The 18,318-nt window shown below is 37.7% G+C and overlaps 2 protein-coding genes across 5 annotated transcripts in view; one reads left to right on the forward strand and one right to left on the reverse strand.

Moving 5' to 3' along the window:
- The first annotated feature begins 10,080 nt into the window (after positions 1-10,080).
- On the forward strand, positions 10,081-11,475 carry LOC131693233 (transmembrane protein 199). The gene is made up of 3 exons (XM_058980930.1): positions 10,081-10,327; positions 10,482-11,054; positions 11,109-11,475. Exons 1-3 carry the CDS (start codon positions 10,315-10,317, stop codon positions 11,426-11,428), a joined length of 906 nt encoding a protein of 301 aa, XP_058836913.1. The 5' UTR covers positions 10,081-10,314; the 3' UTR covers positions 11,429-11,475.
- Positions 11,462-18,318, reverse strand: part of LOC131693498 (glutathione S-transferase 1-1) — a 132,664-nt gene continuing 125,807 nt past the window's right edge. For all 4 annotated transcript variants that reach the window (XM_058981642.1, XM_058981480.1, XM_058981402.1 and 1 more), the window contains one exon: positions 11,462-12,069. In XM_058981642.1, coding sequence (XP_058837625.1) covers positions 11,509-12,069 — 561 coding nt within the window. In that variant the 3' untranslated portion in view covers positions 11,462-11,508. The remainder of the gene's footprint in view (positions 12,070-18,318) is intronic.

Raw genomic sequence — 18,318 nt, forward strand, 5'->3', positions numbered from 1 at the left:
GATTTTAAAGATACGACTCGCACTTTAAGCACCCCTTGACCGCGCCATCAAAATAAAAATAAGTCATACTCCTAATTAACTAATATTTATTAAAATATTTACTAAATAAAAACATAGACCTGATAGTTCGTTTGCAAAAAACACCGAAGCACAGTGAGTTGGTGTTAATGCTCTATCTGTGATCCTATAGTGCTGCAGGATTTGGCCAACATTTATACTATTTTTATTCAATCAACTTTAAGGAAAATGTATCACGTGAACGCTATATATATGGACTTCTATACTTGGTAATTGTTCCGAATCACACTCGACCTGGCCTTGGGTACAAGATATTTGCTTGATCTCCCACGAGCATGGTCCTGCCGGAGTGTTTGCCTCGCCCGATACCGGGGCAGCCTGTCCTAGCGAGGCTGCCTCTTGTGAATCGGAACCGCTGAACATTCCGATGAGGGCATGTCCAACGGTGTTACCGACGAAGCCGATCGCTACACTACCAGCAGTAGCTGCGATTTGAGCAATTAATCCAAAGGCCTGGTTGGGAGCTACCATTGGTGCAGCGACAGCCGAGTGTGACGCAGACTGGACCATCGGCTAACTCGATTCCGGCGAGGTGGAGTGGCTGCAACTGGTGCGGACCTATATTGCGATGTATATAATTTCAAGGATTACTAGAGATTACCAATAGACCTTTCTCGTTCGACCTAACCCCCTTTTTTCTTATTTTTATTCAAGAGACTACACATTTTTAAGAATATTGCCGTTGAAATGAGACTATTTGGAGCTATCGTGATTTTTTAATAATTTTTTTAAATTTGAAAAATGCAAGAATGTTGAGTATTTTTTTCACCTTTGCAAGAATGGTGGGACTCAAAATGTGTGTTTGGGCAACACTGTTTTGAATATTTTTGCTTGAGTTCCTGGCAACGCGGCAAATGAAGTGGTGAGTCGCAGTACAAAGTTCATTGGTTATGTAAACAAACTAAAGTGAACCTCTCGGTGGAGAACATTGCATGATAATGTTTAACCTCACTTTTTGACAGTTCAGAGAGATTGTTTACATGGTCTAGGAATTTTTGTTGATTCGATCATAGTATGAGAAACTTGGTTTGGTTCGCTGCCAAATGTTATTTAACACTTTCCAAACAAGGTCGCTCAGCTGTAATTTTTTATTTGATGTCGGCATCATACATTGATCCGTTAAATTTAACATTTTTACTTTTCTTGTACATGATTCATTGTAGAAGTAAGGAATTTCTAGCCAAACATTTGAAAAAGGCCTACTGCCAAATGCAAACAAATCGAATTTTCATGTTCTCTATTAAAATCCTGGGACAAAACCTGTGAATATATGTTCTCTTTTTCTTTTTTTCTGTTCATTTGATCTCTTGTCTTGCATATCCACTCTTTCTTCCTCACATATTTTAAATGGACTGGCTACATTTGACAGTTCCCCCTGACTGCATTTGACGGTTCCCTTCGGCTGCATTTGACAGCTCCTCCTGGCTGCAATTGACATTAGGTTTTTTCGTATCCACACGTCACGTCCCAGTTAAAAACTATCTATCTGGCCATGTGCATAAACATAACGCAACAATGGATTATGAAGAATTTTGTTATTGATTTTATAACAAATTATAAAAGGGCCCGGCTGATATAAAAGTCCAAACTAGCAATACGCTTATTATAAAATGATTATAAAGGATAATGTAACTGATTCCAAAAGGATTATAAAGGCAGTGAAATACGTACTCAATGAATTAAGGGGAGTGTCTGATGTAAACAATTTGCGCAATCAAACTAAATAAAACAGTATTAAATTTTTAAATAGAATTATAATGAATTCGACCAAAACTTCTTTTGCCTTTTTCTCAAGGTTTACGCTTGGCTGTTAGACCCTTTTCAAATGTTTGGGTAGAATTTAGATTATTTTATCGTTGTTGCGATCAATTTCATTTGGTTTGTTTTGTTCACAATGTTAGTCGCAGAGCATTTTGGTGATCTATGGCAATTGATGACCTTTACACCCCATACTAGGTCCGCTCCTGTTGCAGCTGTTTCGCCCCGTCCGGCACCGAGTCAACCGATGGTCCAGCCTGCGCCGCACTCGTCTGTCGTTATGCCAATTGCAGGGACTTGGATTAAAGGCTAAAAGGTCAGCTACGGCCAGGGCAGGAAATATTCGAACCGAACCTATGTTCGAATACTTTCAAAGCGCGAAGCTTTGCGTTACTGGTTCGTATTCACAAGCTTCGCATCACAATCGCTTACCATCGTAATTGCGGACATTTGGGCGATACTTTTGCATGCTCTTCGGCGAGGACAAATGAAGCTTCTTGTTCATTTCATTGATGTTCGGAAAGATATGTAAAAGCTTTTGCGTAGTTTTCGACGAACACGAGCTAGGCTCTTGGTTCGTGTGATCGATATTTTTGAAACAGTTACACGGAGCTTCGAAGCGATGTTCGCGAACACAGCAAAAAGATTACCTCGAAGGATTTCAGAATCGCGAACACCGAAGGATTATATCAGTTATCAATTTAGCATCGCGAGGGCCATCGCTAACATGTTCGCCGGACGATATTAGTTTTCTTTATTCAAATACCTACCTACTAGTTATGCAAAAAAAGTATATTCTAGACAGAGGCCTTGTATTAAGGGTGGAATAGGTGAAAAATAATTGTGACAATGTGTAGCTTATGGATGCTGGGGTTAACTGAAAAGTGACGTAACAAGTTTATTTAAGATACCCTACTGATATATTACCAGTAGGGATAAAATCAAGATTTCGTGACAGGGCGGGGATAAATTTTCAAATGAAATAAATTAGGGCTAGAAAATGAAGTTAAACACAATGTACACAACGTATTGAGTGGCTCGCTTATCTTAGTCATGTTCCTATGTCAGTTTCTTGAGGATCCAGTTATGTCAGTTTCTTGAGGATAAAGATATCGATATCCATTCAAAGGAAAAAATCGATTATCAGTTAAATAAATAACGTCATGACGTGTATGATGAATCCTAGAAATAAATAGGGAATGTCAATAAACTCGACCATTCCCGATTCATATTTGGCAGTTCTGGTCGTTTTGTAAATCTTGTTTTCGACTAACAGTAAAACCATTTTGATTCCGAAGTATGTTTTAGAAGGGTGCATGTTTTTTCGTGCACTTATTTAAAAAAACGCTTTGAATCCATCTACCAGTGTGATGAGACATTTTTATAACTGTTTTCGAATATTATATCGGTTGAGAACTTTTAGAACATGATATTTCGAGAAATTTTGAAAGTGAAATTAAATCAGTTGAAAAGTTATAGAAAATAGCCTTTTAAAATGAACGGACAATCGAATTATTACTAATACTTTATGAATACATTATCTAAGTTCTTCATTCAATGCAATATGTATGCAAAAAGTTAAAAACTGGATTTCCCTTGAGAACTGGGCCAAAAAATCGAAAAAAATGTGTTGGCGATCCGAGAACTAGAACAGAAATTGTAACCCTTGGACCTCTGAAGTGCATGCGTACAAAATGCTATAGTCTAATGTTTGTTTTCATTCATTTCATTTAATAATTTTCAGTTGAGCAATTCTGTCGCAAACTGCATTGTGGAGCGAGGGTCATAACTTCCTAAATTTAAGTGTTCCTATTAATTTAGTACACTCTCTGTAACATAAACTACTCTAACGAATGAACGAATGGGAGTAGGTTCGATAAATTTTGAAAGAAGCCGTTAAATCAACCACTTAAGGGATTACACCACCGCAAAATTAAAAAAAAATCGAAATTGATCTTGATTGATTTTATTATTCCATATCAACATTTTAATAGGGCTAATAAGATTTGTGAACAAACTTTTGTTTTGCTGATTTCTCTTAATTTGTTATCATTTCAACACAGAAAACATTTGAAATCGATTCTACCAAGGGCAAAGATGTTGATTCATGTGTATTTTTCATAAAATTTAACTCTGTAGCGGAAAAATGAGCGAAATAAGTTTGTTTACAAAAGTCTCATTAGCCCTTTTGAAGAATTACCATTGTATTGATCTTGAAATATGGGTCTTCAAAATAATATATCAAAATATGGAATGCGACAAAAAGCGAATAATAATAGAAAGACAGTATTCGAAAAAGTTCGAGTTTAGAACGACTTTCATTCTACTTGGAGTTATTTATTTCGATTCTCATTTTCCGAGATTTCCCTTACATAAAGCATTTCGGCTATAACTGATTCAAAAAAAAAAACAGGGGGCCCTAAAGATTTCTTTCTCTTATTTTTTATTAGTAAAAGTCAAATAAGGCAAGATTACATCATGGAGAAGATAAACCAAATTTTGTCCTTTTCAGAAGTTGGAATATCCTTCTCATTATTTATCACAAAACACATGTACAGGAGTCAGTAAATAAATTTCATAAAAGTGGAACATGTAATAAGTTTGACACTTCATTTATTAAGTGAACAGATTCTGTCGAAAATGTTTGAAAATAAATATTTTGTCTCTTGTGATTAGGTAATCAACCAATAAACTTATAAAACAATATTATAAAAATCATTTGGAAGCTTTCCTCTTGGTTTGGTACAGATGCCAAGAAATTATAATTCAATTAATGACAATAATTATGGATTCAAGTATGTAGGTATTTGTTAATAAATTCATTTGGTAAAATTAAAAATAACGTTTAACACACAAATCATCGCATATTATTGAGTGAATATGACTAGCCGATTAAGGAATGTTGCGCAAGAACGTTAGAAACCGCAACAAGTTGAAAACAAAGGCCAACGGACTACGCCTAACTACCCCTCAGTGGATGCAAATAACTGAAGTTCGCCGTCTAACTGAACTCGGACGTCAGCAGTGAGATTCCATCCGAAAATTGTTCTTTTTAGGAAGAATTTGTTTTAGATAGGGAGATTATTAAGAGAGGGGTAATGGTTTTAGCGTTAAAAACACTATTTGCGATTTTTTAGAAATTTGGGCGAAGCGAATTGATCAAAACTTTTGTACATTATAATGTATCATTTCATCCAAAAGAGTCATTTCACCAAAAAACATTTTTTCGCGCTGAAACCCTTACCCCCTTAAACATACTTTATACATCTTCACCTAAACTCCTTGGCAGGGAAAATATACTCCGATTGAAGAAGAAAAGACGAGTTTGCAATCAAAGTAGCTAGTAAACATAATTGTATTCCGAAAAAAAGAATTTGAATTTCACTACCACTACGCTCATTCAAACTCATGGCTCATAAATTGGTAAGGTATGCGACGCACCTAATCCCTAAATCCTAAATTATAATCTTAAAATAATCCATTTTATTTATACTCAAAATAAGATTTACAGTTTATGATTTTAAGACAGATAGTCACGTAGCGAACATGTTCGCGGTGGCCTCATGATGCTGATGCTTGAAGCGATATAAAACTTCGATGTTCGCGATTCTCAAATAAACGAGGCATTCGCTTTATATGTGTTCACCGAATATCGCTTCGAAACTCTGTGGAAATGTTCCAAAAACGCAAAAACCACGAGCCAAGAGCTTACCTCGTGTTCGACGATGTGTGCTTCTAAGGTTAATGTGAACTTTTTCGAACATTGTAAAGAGCGAACTAGATGCGAAGCTCGCTTCGTCCGAGCAGAGATAAGTTTTACCCCTAAATGTTCGCAGCGATTGTGTCAAACTCATCGATTGCATGTGGTATGCTTGAGAAGGTGCTTCGTGAAGCTTCGAACAGCAATCAATTCATTTTTCGAAATTTTCCTGCCCTGGCTACGGCTGGTGGTGTTGCTGCAATCGGTTTGCCTTCGACCACGTTGGACATTCGGCTAACGGGAATATTCAGCGATTCCGATTCGAAGGAAGCTGCGTCAGTTGCAGACTGCTTCGGTTCAGCAATACTCTCCGGTATCGGACGAAGCTAACACTCCGGCAGGACGAAGGTTTCAATGAGAAGCTCAGGCATAAGTAGCAGAGTCCTTGCACTTACTGCTTGTCGAGTGAACAATTCCGACGAAACCACTGCCACTCTCGCCAAGTTTGATCACCGTAATAAGTGCGACGTCAGCGGTATAGTGCCAGGAATAGTCAAGAAGAGTGCCAGGACTGACTTGCCGAGAGCTACAAGATTAAATAGCAGAGCGTTTTTAAAGTGACCGTAGTATAACGTAGAGGCTTTAGGCAGATGATTTATTCAGCAGAATAAGATAGCAAAATTATCCAAAACATAAGATCTGGCTGCCGAAGTGAATCCACACACATCATCACCTACAGAGGCAAGCAATATTGGAACGCAGCGAAATTCCTCACAATGAATTGACCTCGTTCGATGAAATTCCAGGAAGTACAATTTTCATAGCATAATTTAATCGACCGAAATTGTAGTCCTCAGCCGAGAAAGAGACTGATAGGGTAGCAGCAGCTAGGAATTTTCTTTCGAAAGCTAGCAGTGGTTTCGCGTATCTTGCTCTAAGTAGAGAGCGTTAAGACCGGCGACACATATATTCACAACATACTAATTACTTATCCTTCCGAAAAAGTAAATAAATTTACTATGAAATTTATCATTCGCTGCCTAGTTATTTCGTGCCAATTTGAACAAGACAGCAGATAGCTTTATTGCGGTGCCAAAATGATGGCAACTCGGGATATAATATAAATTTACATATAATTTCTCCTACCTGATATTCTATCAGAATGTTTAATGCTGTGCATTATTATCACTCCAATCAAATCCTTCTTACTCCTTATCGTCAGTGCCAAGCGCTATTTTGCATTTGCCGGCTAAATCAACGACAATGCGATAATCGACGAAACCTTTGCTGTAATGGTACTTGAACACGAATAATAAATAATTGTTCCATTCGAAAGAGATAACCTTGTTATCCTCATGTTTGCAGCTATCATTCGCTGGTAGGCATTCTGACCAATGCAAAACGTTCTTCGATATGGGCATTGAACGATCAAAATCATTTCAACAACTTATCACAGAGAACAGACATCAATGATCGAACAAAAATATTTAAAAAACGTGTGTAAACACTTGAATTAATATACTAAACACACTAGCGTCGCCACACCAACCTATCCCAACTATCTGTCAAATCGATTCCGGAACCGGTTCGAAATCCTGGATGGATTCAGCATGGAATCTAGCTCAAAGAAAACAACCGATTCCGACTCTATCGGTTGACGCATTTGAGCTGGAATTCATGCTGGAAATCCGAATCGGTTCCGGATTAGTTTGACTGGGTAGAGGAATAACCGTTGTCATTTCTGTCGCACTCAGCCACAAAAAAACATGACGACAGTAGCGCACCTGGTTTAGATATCCAAACTACCTTCGAAACCGTTAGAGATTTTACACAAGTTGAATGCTGAAGATGGACGTCTGTTCTCTGTGAACTTATCATCGACCGAATTCGTTACCTATAAAGTTCAGGTAAACTTCACCACCTAAAAATGAATAATCAATCGGATCATCTTGTTAGGAATTAACCCACGAGCAAACAAACAAATGTGTACAAATGTGATAAGGATCCATCATCCAGAAAGCAATCGTTTTATAGCCCAATACTTGATCTTGCGATTCATGTATGTATGAACCAGGTTACCATTGTTCCAATCCTCATCCCTCTTGAGTTGATCTTCTTTCAAAGAGCATCGAAAGTATTCAAGTAATGTAAATTTTAAAAGTCCGTGTAAACAAGTCTTAGGTAAACAAGCACACCGAAACTGTCAGAAAAGTGAGGTTATACATTTTCATACAATGCTCTATATTTTTGACAGGTATATGAATGAATCATTTCAGCATCAGTGATGCCAGGTCTATTTAAACAATAGCCTGCAGTAAAAATATAAAAGTCTGCAGATTGCTACAAAAATCTTCAATAAATGCGACGTAGAAATTTAGTATGTATATAATTTAAATGATCAAAAATGTTGAAGGCTGGTGTATAAATTGGCTGGCATAGGCTTTTTTCTGCTAAATATTTGTAATCTGCAAAAGATCTGCAGTAAAAATGCAAAATCTGCAGATTTACTAATATATATATGTAGATCTGGCATCCTTTTAGTATTCCCCACAGGAAATTCATCCAAATGGTGTAAAAATACGGGGAAACAAGGCAAGATAGGTATTCAGAATATGGGGTTAAATGAGCAGCTTGCACTATTTTTGATTTTTTCAATAGTTAGAGGTACCAAATCATCGCGGCAATAGGCAGTAACAAATTGGGGATAAAAAAGGAAGCATCCTATCATATAAAATTTTTTGACGAGAAAGGTCTATTACCAGAGATCATCAAAATGTTTTGTGGCTAATGTTGTAATTCAGCAAAAAAACAAAACAATTGATCGCAACAAATAAAATCGCTTTCTTCAACGAATCGTGGACAAGAAAAATCTAAATGCCAAATTTAATGGAACATTGCCTAATGACGTCAAATAAAAATGAAAGCCTAGCGAGCTTGTTAATACAAGATATTCGCATTTAAAAGTAAACCAAATCAAGTTTCTCATACTGTGGTCGAATAAAAAAAAAATTCTAAGCCTATGTAAACAAGCTCTGCGAAATGTCAAAAAAGTGAGGTTAAACATTTTCATCCGATGCATCCAATGTTCTACAGCGAGAGGTTCATTTTAGTTTGTTTACATTGCTAACGAATTTTGTGCTGCGATTCACCACTTCATTTACCGCGTTGCCAAGAACTTAAGTGAAAATATTCAAAACAGTGCTGCCCAAACGCACATTTTAAGTCCCACCATTCTTGCAGAGGTGAAAAAAATATTCAACATTCTTGCATATTTCAAATTTTAAAAAATCATTAAAAAATCATGATAGCTCCTAAAAATCTCATTTTTACGGAAATGCTCTTATAATTGTGTAATCTTTCGATTAAAAATAAGAAAAACAGGTGTTAGGTCTGACGAGAAAGGTCTATTCACAGCCTCCTGGCAACCCTATACCATCATATGGAGTTTGACAGCGACCGACATATATGGGGCGTTATAGCTATAAAGCCCCAAACAAAGAATTATGTTCGGCACTATGCTCGATATTCAAGCATTCCACACGACGTTTTGCATCTTGTGGGATGATTTAATATCATATCATTCAGAAAATCGACATTTTGTAACTAAATACAGCTTCTAATCATTCGGTTCAAAATCAATGTTTTGCCTTTCATGTCAGTGATGCTGGCTGTACAGAGACGTCGTCCTTGACAGGGGGCTGATAATTCACTCATTTTTTGACGTTTTAGCCGTATACTCGAAGATGTGCAAAACGTAGATATAAAATGAGTATTCGATATTTACCGTGTATCCAAACGAACATGAAATTTCTCGACAAACATATGATTACGGCCTAAAAGCCAACTGTCAAAATCCACTTTGAATGGAAATTCCCAGGAGGGTGTCACTCCTGTCATCCGCTATGGAGATATACGGACTTTGACAGTAGTCAACATCCCACTGAGACGTCCAAAAAATTGTTTCAAAATCGTTCAACACGGGTCCAACGATGGACGTTCGTTGAACGGTTATTTGGACGTTGTCCAAATTGGTCCAACGAATGTCCTTCATTGGACGATTTTGAAACCAACCGTTCTTAGAGGGATATGATGGGCCTAGCTGCATCTAGGCCCACGTCGCCCGTGCAATAGCATTCCCAGTAAAGTTCAGCCGGAAATGAACTGGAATTCTGGCTGGTTCCAGTTCGTATTCCGGCTCCAGTGCAACAACCGATTCTAACTAGAATCGGTTGTGTCACTGGAGCCGGAATACGAACTGGAACCAGCCAGAATTCCGGTTCATTTCCGGCTGAGCTTAACTGGGTCGGGTTGTTTTGATTTTAACAAAGGCAGATGTTGGCTAGGACAAAATGGCTGCCTAGCAGGGGGCTGGAAATTCCAGACAAACCGTTACTAGTCGAACACAGTTCACAACAGCTTATGAAAGAGAAAACTTTTCTCTTTCGTTTACTACCAACATTGTGATTGGCGTGTAATGGTTTGTCCGGAATTTCCATTCAAAGTGGATTTTGACAGTTGACTTTTAGGCCGTAATCACATGTTTGTCGAGAATTTGACGTATTTCTATTGTGTATACGTCAAATTCCATGTTCGTTTGGATACGTCATGGCCTCTTGGTCACACTCTAACTAGAGTGCTCTAGTGCAGATCAGATGTTGACGAAAGCGAAAAAATCGTGGCTAACCCATCACATGACGAGAAAACCATAATAAACACTTGATAATATTATTTATTTTCAAAGATAACTTTAAATTGCTCTTTGAAAATTATTTCATAGAATGAGTGGAGCAGGTAAATATCATTAACAACCAAAAATGTATGGTTTGATCATTAAGTGAACCAAAAATATCTCAAATGAATGAATTTTGTATTTTATGCGCGATATCCCTTTCATTTTTCCATCTATTATCATGTCAGTTAATTAATAAGATACACTTTGTTTCAGAAATGTCAGTGCGGCCAATCAAGGATGCAACCATCAAAATCGTCCTATCGGCATCATTTCAAAATTTGATCGTAACTCGTCTATCTCGCTATACACAAATCCCTGGTTCCATTAAATGTGTTGTCCAAAACAAGCCAACCAAAAGTATTAAAACCGAGGAATTGTCATATAATGAATCAATACAGTTTACAACCGAAGAAATAGCTTACTTGAAAAATGAAAATTTGGAAAACACGTGCAAAGTTTTAGATTTGAATGTTAAAAGTGAAAGCGGTTTGAAGGTTGGTCGCAAAAGAACAAATGTTCAAACGATATCGTTAGCAGACCTCAAATGGTTAAACCAGGCCATGAGTCGTCTTCGAAACGACGATCCTACTGTTCCATATTTACACGAATTGATGCATGATTGCGAAATAATACTTCCTGAAAACGAAATCATGGAGCGAAATCCGGAACTTGAAGCACGTTGTCAGAAACTTCGCAGACAACAGGAAGCTAAGCAATACGAGGCGATGACTCGAAACGTGGATAGCTTAAGAACACACCATCCGCAAGATACTATCTCTTTCCAAAGTTAGTTTTAGGTATGCATTATTTTTCGTTATACTTCTGTTATATATTTTCCAGTGAAACAAATCAACCGCCAGTTGATAGCAGTTGCTCAGTTTATATTTTCGGTAGCTGCTGGATTTGCATTTGGTTTTATTGGAATCGAATTAATTGTTGGACAACTGGATTTTGGTTTCCGGCTACTGCTTGGCATAATGATAGCACTTATTATTGCACTAGCCGAAATTTATTTCCTGGCGAAGAAATTAAACGAGGAGTACGATGTTTCCATGCATACACCACTACATACTGCTGGTAACGTCGAAAGAAAAGTTATGGAATCAATTCAAATTACTACTAAGAACAGTGTTTCGACAGAGAAATTACATAAGGATTAGGATGTGATACACTGACTTTTATTAAAAAAATACTTAAGATAATGAAATTATTTCAGTTTATTTCGGGCGTATCTAAAAGCTTATTGCTTTTTCTTTTTAATAGGATGTATTGGATGTACCATTCCTGTCAAATCTGGTGGATTTTTTTCGAATTCAGCAATTTCGTTCATACCAGTTTCAGAGATTGTCCACAAGTCAGGAAATTGTTGCTTGAAATTCAAATACCATTTATTAACCAATGAATACTTGTTGATATTGAATCCAATTGCTTCTAGACACATTACAGATGTGATAAGTGGAAAATCAGCAATGGTTAAACAGTTTCCAGCAACAAATTGGGTGCCAAGGCGAGACATGTATGTTTCAAATGCTTCTAAAGCGATGTGCAGCTTTTTCAATCCCATTGGAGTGCGTTCATAATCAAAAAAGATCGGAGCCATTACGTAAGCGGAGATTTGCGGATATAGAAAAGCCGAGTTGAAACACAGACGATGGTTTACAAGAGCACGTTGCTTAGGTTCTTTAGGGTATAGTGAGTTGTCAGGAGCATGCTTATCACAAATGTACTGTAGAATTGCGTTACTCTCACTCAAGTAGAAACCTTCATCATCTAGAACAGGAATTTCCTTTTGTGGGTTCATCTGCAAATGAGAAAAAATCGTCTTTCAGTGAGAAAGTGCTACATAATTTTTTTCTTAATCAGTCTTTTTCAATACTACTGGTGAAACTCTGTGATTAGTTAAATAAATGATACGTGAAATGGGTTATTAGACTTATCTTTTAAAGTCAATCTTTCTCAAAAACAATTCGGGCTTGAAATAACCTTTAACGTGTCAATAAAATTTCAAAATTTTAACTGGAACAGTACCCGAGTTTTTAAACGTGATTAACTGCCGTAATATTAAATGTAATACCTAGATTTTTGCGCAATCGGATCAGAAATATTCATAATTGTTTTAATAATTTCGTAGAACATGTGATTATTACTATAAACAATGAAAGCTGTCACTAACCGTTTCGATACTGCTCGAGCGACGTATAAATTTTATTATCATAAATACGTTTATTTAGGCCCAAATGCGGTAGCTTAACGCGGCCGATAATTCATTTTTTTTAATTACGTGGCACAGGTTAGTGGGGAAGAGACGCCGTATTTAGGGTCGGCTTGCTCCCCTCTTATGTACGTAAAGGAAAAAGGTAGGAAGTGGGATACATATTGTGTATTGACATTGTCATTTGCTGGTTGAGCATTGTGGCGGATATGCACACTTTGTTGTAGTGGTTTCCAACCTGTAATCGCAGGGGCGAGGAAGGGTCGATATTTCGGATAATTATTGGCACTCTGATGCTGTCATGATGTTCTCTATATCATCTGCATGTGAGGTATGTCATGATGTTCTGGATAGACGGTTATCAAGAAGGGTATGCATCGAAGACTCGTGAAGCAATGTCATATTGTAGATACAGAGATAGGTTGGTGAGGCTCTACTGTGAATGAGAGAAGGGAAAATGTATTAAACTTGGACATCAATAGTTTTCAAAAAGATATTGATAAGAAAAATATAGAGGTGGTCACGGCTTGCCAGGACGTCCCGGACTGGTACATATGGTGATCTACCTCGGGCCCGAAGGGAATCTATTAGTTGGGACCTGGCAACACAGTACTCTGCGCACAGCAAAACAACATGCTCGATGTCGTGATAGCCGTTCTCACAAACACAATCATTACTTTCAGCAAACCCTATACGACGGACATGCGCATCAAATGTGTAATGGTTGGACATGAGCCTTGATATCGTACGAATAAAGTCCCGGTTCACATCCAAGCCCTTAAACCAAGCATTCGTTGATACCTTCGGAATAATGGAATGTAGCCGGCGTCCCAGATGCCCATTGCTCCATGAAGTTTGTCAACTATCGAGCGTCCTCTGCCGAGAGATACCAAAAAATTCATTGAAGCAAATTAGTCTTTCGTAAGTGTCGCCTTCTAATGCGCCCACCTTGGCTAAAGAGTCCGCCTTCTCATTGCCCGCAATAGAACAATGTGATGGGACCCAAACCAAGGGAATCTGGTAAGATTTTTTAGATAAAGCACTCAGATATTCCTGTATTTTCCCCAGGAAATACGGTGAGCGCTTTCTAGGCTTCGCCACACGGATGGCCTCAATGGAGCTGAGACTATCCGAAACGATGAAGTAATGGTCTGAGGGCAGGGTGTCAATGATCCCGACAGTATACTGAATGGCGGCTAATTCTGCAACGTAAATTGAAGCGGGATGATTGAGTTTGAATGAGTCAGCAAGATTTGCATTCAAGATACCGATACGTCAGTGTAGAACATTTTGGCGCAGTCGACTTGATGGTATACTATTCAATTTGCATGAAATGCTCATGTGTATGAAAAATAGCCAAAATAAACTCAGCAGCAGTTTTTCATCCCGTTTGAAAATATTATGAACGCTTTTGACTGGCAAAACGACCAATCAGAAGCTGGTTCAATATTGAGGTTAGGACTGGATCAAATTGGCTACGCGATTGTCTTCTCTTCTCTTAGATAGTATATATTACAGAAAAAAATTGGGATCACCTTGTGGGCGAATGTGATGCGGAATTCCACAAATCGAAACAGATCTTTCATTAGGGCCTAAGTCGCAATGTACTCAAATGGAGAAAAATCAGTTTCAATATTCGGCGATGCTTTTTTAAATGTAACTTTCATGTTTTTTCTAAACCTTATAACAATATAACAAAGAATTTGATTCCTATGTGCTTTTAGTGGGAAGAAACTAAAAGAATGCATACGTCCAATTTGCATTCCAGTCGTGATTTCGCCCTTCAGCAACCACCATTTTCGAAAGGGCTAAACTATGAATATAATTTTCAGAAGGGCGCGGTAAATGGGCTAAACTGACTGTCTTGCTGGATAGGGCTGGGTAAATAGGCGAGCTTGACAGGATATTATTTAATAGGGCTCAGCAAATGGGCGCATAGAAACCCAATGCAAATGAAAGGGCGCGTGCATCTTTTCTTCAAATTTCATGAAAATATCGAAATATTCGAATGTTTATGTGCAACAACCACCGAGTAGACATGATCACAGTAGATATTAATTATCATTTATATAATAGAACCGCCGTTTACAGAATAATTTTGTGAATAATAACCATTCGCCCCTGTTCTGTCAAAAAATTTTAGTTTAGCCTTTATATTCCATATGAGAAGAAGGGCCTAAGTCGAAATCGAAACGGCGAAATGAATATTTCGCCGTTTTGTTTTCTTTAATTATAAATCGATCTATAAACTATTTTAACTAATTTTCAACTCAATCTTGTAGTATTTTAGTCGCATAATGCCATAATAGCAAAAACGCAGTTTGTTTACATTTGCGATTTAAGCCCTAATGAAAAATCTATGTCGAAATCTCTTCCTTCATGGGTGTCGAAAAATACAGTTTAACGCTTTTTCGTGAAAAGGGCGATACCGTGCAGAGCCCATCCACCGATAGGCCTCCATTTACCGATCAATTTGACGGTGAAATTATTTTGACTCGAATATTGCACGGAATTTAGAAATTATTAATAAAGTGAAATATGGAAATAGTACGTAGAACATCAATATAATATACACTTTCATTATTCATCTTTTCGTATTTTTCCAAATAATTATATTTGGATGCTGTATTAAATCCGTTGCCATTTTACCGTTTTTTTTCTCTGAACTCAAAGCCAACTGTTATTAAAACTGTGTAAGGACAATATTTCTAAGTGAACTATACACAAACCGAATGAACAAAGTCTGCAACACATGTTTGGACCTAATTTGTCGGTAATAAAAAATTATGAACCTAAAATTTTCGGCAAATGGATATCTATTATTTGTAGTGATCGGTGAATGGCACTCTAGAATTGTTGGGCTTTTCGGCTATTTTGCACTGTCTGCCAATTCATTTACAAATTTGCGTATTTTTTCTTGATAGTTGATTTAATATTCTAGTTGAAAACGAAGATCGAATTGAACTGCCTTTTAACATTGTTTTTTAAAGAGCGTTGGAAGTAGAAATCGCTGTTAATTGATCGGTAGATGGGTCTTGCACGGTACTTACAAATGTAAACATAAGGCTATTTTCATACATGCGAATGAGGGCTTTGAAACGCAACAAATTAACCTAAAAAATTGGATTCTACGATATTACTTTCTTAAACTACAGTAAAAAATACAACAGGCGAAACTATTTTTGTTTGTTTATTTAAAGTTTTGCCCTCCACGCTCCATGCAAACAAACAGGGTGATACTTTTTTTGCTAGCAGTTTAGAGGCGAAACTGTTTTCTCGTATTTTTTTAGGATTATCGAGCTGATACCAGCTGTAAATAGTAACAATGATCGCTATTGAAAAAAACCCGGACGAAATCAGTGGTGTAAAACGGTAGTTATTGTAAAAAACGTAAGGGCGATACTTCAATGCTGATAGGTGGGACCGAAAAAGTAAACAATCGCCAAAGGGGCGATAGTATCATTTTGTCAATTTCAATAGCAAAAACAAATTTTAATTTAATAATTTCAAATACTTTATGAAGTTTTGGGTTTCGCTCACTGAATCATGCAATCTAGGATGTAAAAAACACAATAGTTCTTAAGGTTGGACAGAGAAAGGGTAAAATTTGCAAACGAAAAAAGGAGTTTTTTTCCACACCGTATGTCAGATCTTCATAAAAATCGATCAGCGGTACAGTAACAACATTCTACATACGCTGATTGATTTTTATGAAGGTCTGACATACGGTGTGGGAAAAAAACTGCTTTTTTCGTTTGCGAATTTTACGTATTCTCTGTGCAACCTTAAATAGGAAATAAAACCATGTCTGGAAATATTCACTGTTGATTTTCTTTGAATGGTGTCACTGCTACCCGGTCAAACCATTCGGAATTTGATTCGGAATCCTGAATGGAGTCAGTATGGATTCCAAATCAAATGCAACAACCGATTCTGAGTCGGAATCGGTTGTTGCATTTGATTTGGAATCCATAATGACTCCATTCAGAAATCCGAACCGGTTCCGGAATGAGTTTAACTGGGTAGTATCTTCAGCATTCAACTTGTGTAAAATCTCTAACGGCACAGAGAACAGACATCCATGATCGAACAAAAATATTTAAAAAACGTGTGTAAACATTTGAATTAATATACTAAAAACACTAGCGCCGCCACACCAACCTATCCCAACTATCCAGTTAAGCTCAGCCGGAAATGAACCGGAATTCTGGCTGGTTCCAGTTCGTATTCCGGCTCCAGTGACACAACCGATTCTAGTTAGAATCGGTTGTTGCACTGGAGCCGGAATACGAACTGGAACCAGCCAGAATTCCAGTTCATTTCCGACTGAACTTTACTGGGTATCTGTCAAATCGATTCCGAAACCGGTTCGAAATCCTGGATGGATTCAGCATGGAATCTAGCTCAAAGAAAACAACCGATTCCGACTCTATCGGTTGACGCATTTGAGCTGGAATTCATGCTGGAAGTCCGAATCGGTTCCGGATTAGTTTGACTGGGTAGAGGAATAACCGCTGTCAATTCTGTCGCACTCAGCCACAAAAAAACATGACGACAGTAGCGCACCTGGTTTAGATATCCAAACTACCTTCGAAACCGTTAGAGATTTTACACAAGTTGAATGCTGAAGATGGACGTCTGTTCTCTGTGCTAACGATTTCGAAGGTGGTTGGGCTATCCAAACCAGGTGCGCTACTGTCATGTTTTTTTTGTGGCTGAGTTCGACAGAATTGACAGCGGTTATTCCTCTACCCAGTCAAACTAGTCCGGAACCGGTTTGGACTTCCAGCATGAATTCCAGCTCAAATGCATCAACCGGTAGAGTCGGAATCGGTTGTTTTCTTTTAGCAAGATTCCATACTGAATCCATTCAGTATTTCGAACCGGTTCCGGAATGGATTTGACCAGGAGGGTGTCACTCCTGTCATCCGCTATTGAGATATACAGACTTTGACAGTAGTCAACATATGTGGGCCTAGTCGGCTCTAGGTCCATGTCGCCCGTGCAATAGCATTGGGTTGTTTTGATTTCAACAAAGGCAGATGTTGGCTAGGACAAAATGGCTGCCTAGCAGGGTCTGCATTTGACGGATAGTTGGGATAGGTTGGTGTGGCGGCGCTAGTGTTTATCGTATATTAATTCAAATGTTTACACACATTTTTTTAACATTTTCGTTCGATCATGGATGTCTGTTCTCTGTGAGGGCACCAACAATGTTTTTACGATCTACTTCGCTCACTATTAGATCAACTAATTCAATTATAACAGTTTGGGTGCTAGAGCCTTGTCTAAACCCATACTGAACTCTATAAAGAACGCTGTTTGTTAAAAATTCTAATAATCTAGCAACAAATAGTTTTTCGAGGATTTTGTTGAAAACGGACAATGTAGATATAGGATGATAATTATTACAATCACAACAGTTACCTGATTTAAAAACAAGGACGACTTTAGCCACTTTGAGGCAGTCAGGGTAATAACCAGATTGAACAATTACGTTGAAACATTGAGATAGGATTCTAGCGAAAGCGCAAGAATTTCCTTTTAACATATTGACAGGAATGTTATCAGGGCCACTACTCTTCTTATTATCTAGGCTATGTATCAACATAATCTCTTCGTTTGTTGATGAAGGACGCAAAAATATTGACTCACGGACGCTACGAACATTACTTAAAGGGCAAATGTTTGAGGTGGAGGGGATATCATTTTGCCCTATACTAGAGAAGAAGACATTAAAAGTCTCACAGACTTCTGCATTATTGTTGGTTTTTTTTTTACCATCGACAATTAGATTTATCTAGTCGTGTTTTTTTGCTAAACCAAAAGTGCTTTTTA

This window comes from Topomyia yanbarensis, chromosome 1 (assembly GCF_030247195.1).
Source record: "Topomyia yanbarensis strain Yona2022 chromosome 1, ASM3024719v1, whole genome shotgun sequence".
Lineage (NCBI taxonomy): Eukaryota > Metazoa > Arthropoda > Insecta > Diptera > Culicidae > Topomyia > Topomyia yanbarensis.

Coding starts and splice junctions, on each gene's coding strand:
- LOC131693233 (XM_058980930.1), top strand. Junction 11,055..11,108: donor AGATACTATCTCTTTCCAAA/GTTAGTTTTAGG, acceptor TATATTTTCCAG/TGAAACAAATCAACCGCCAG.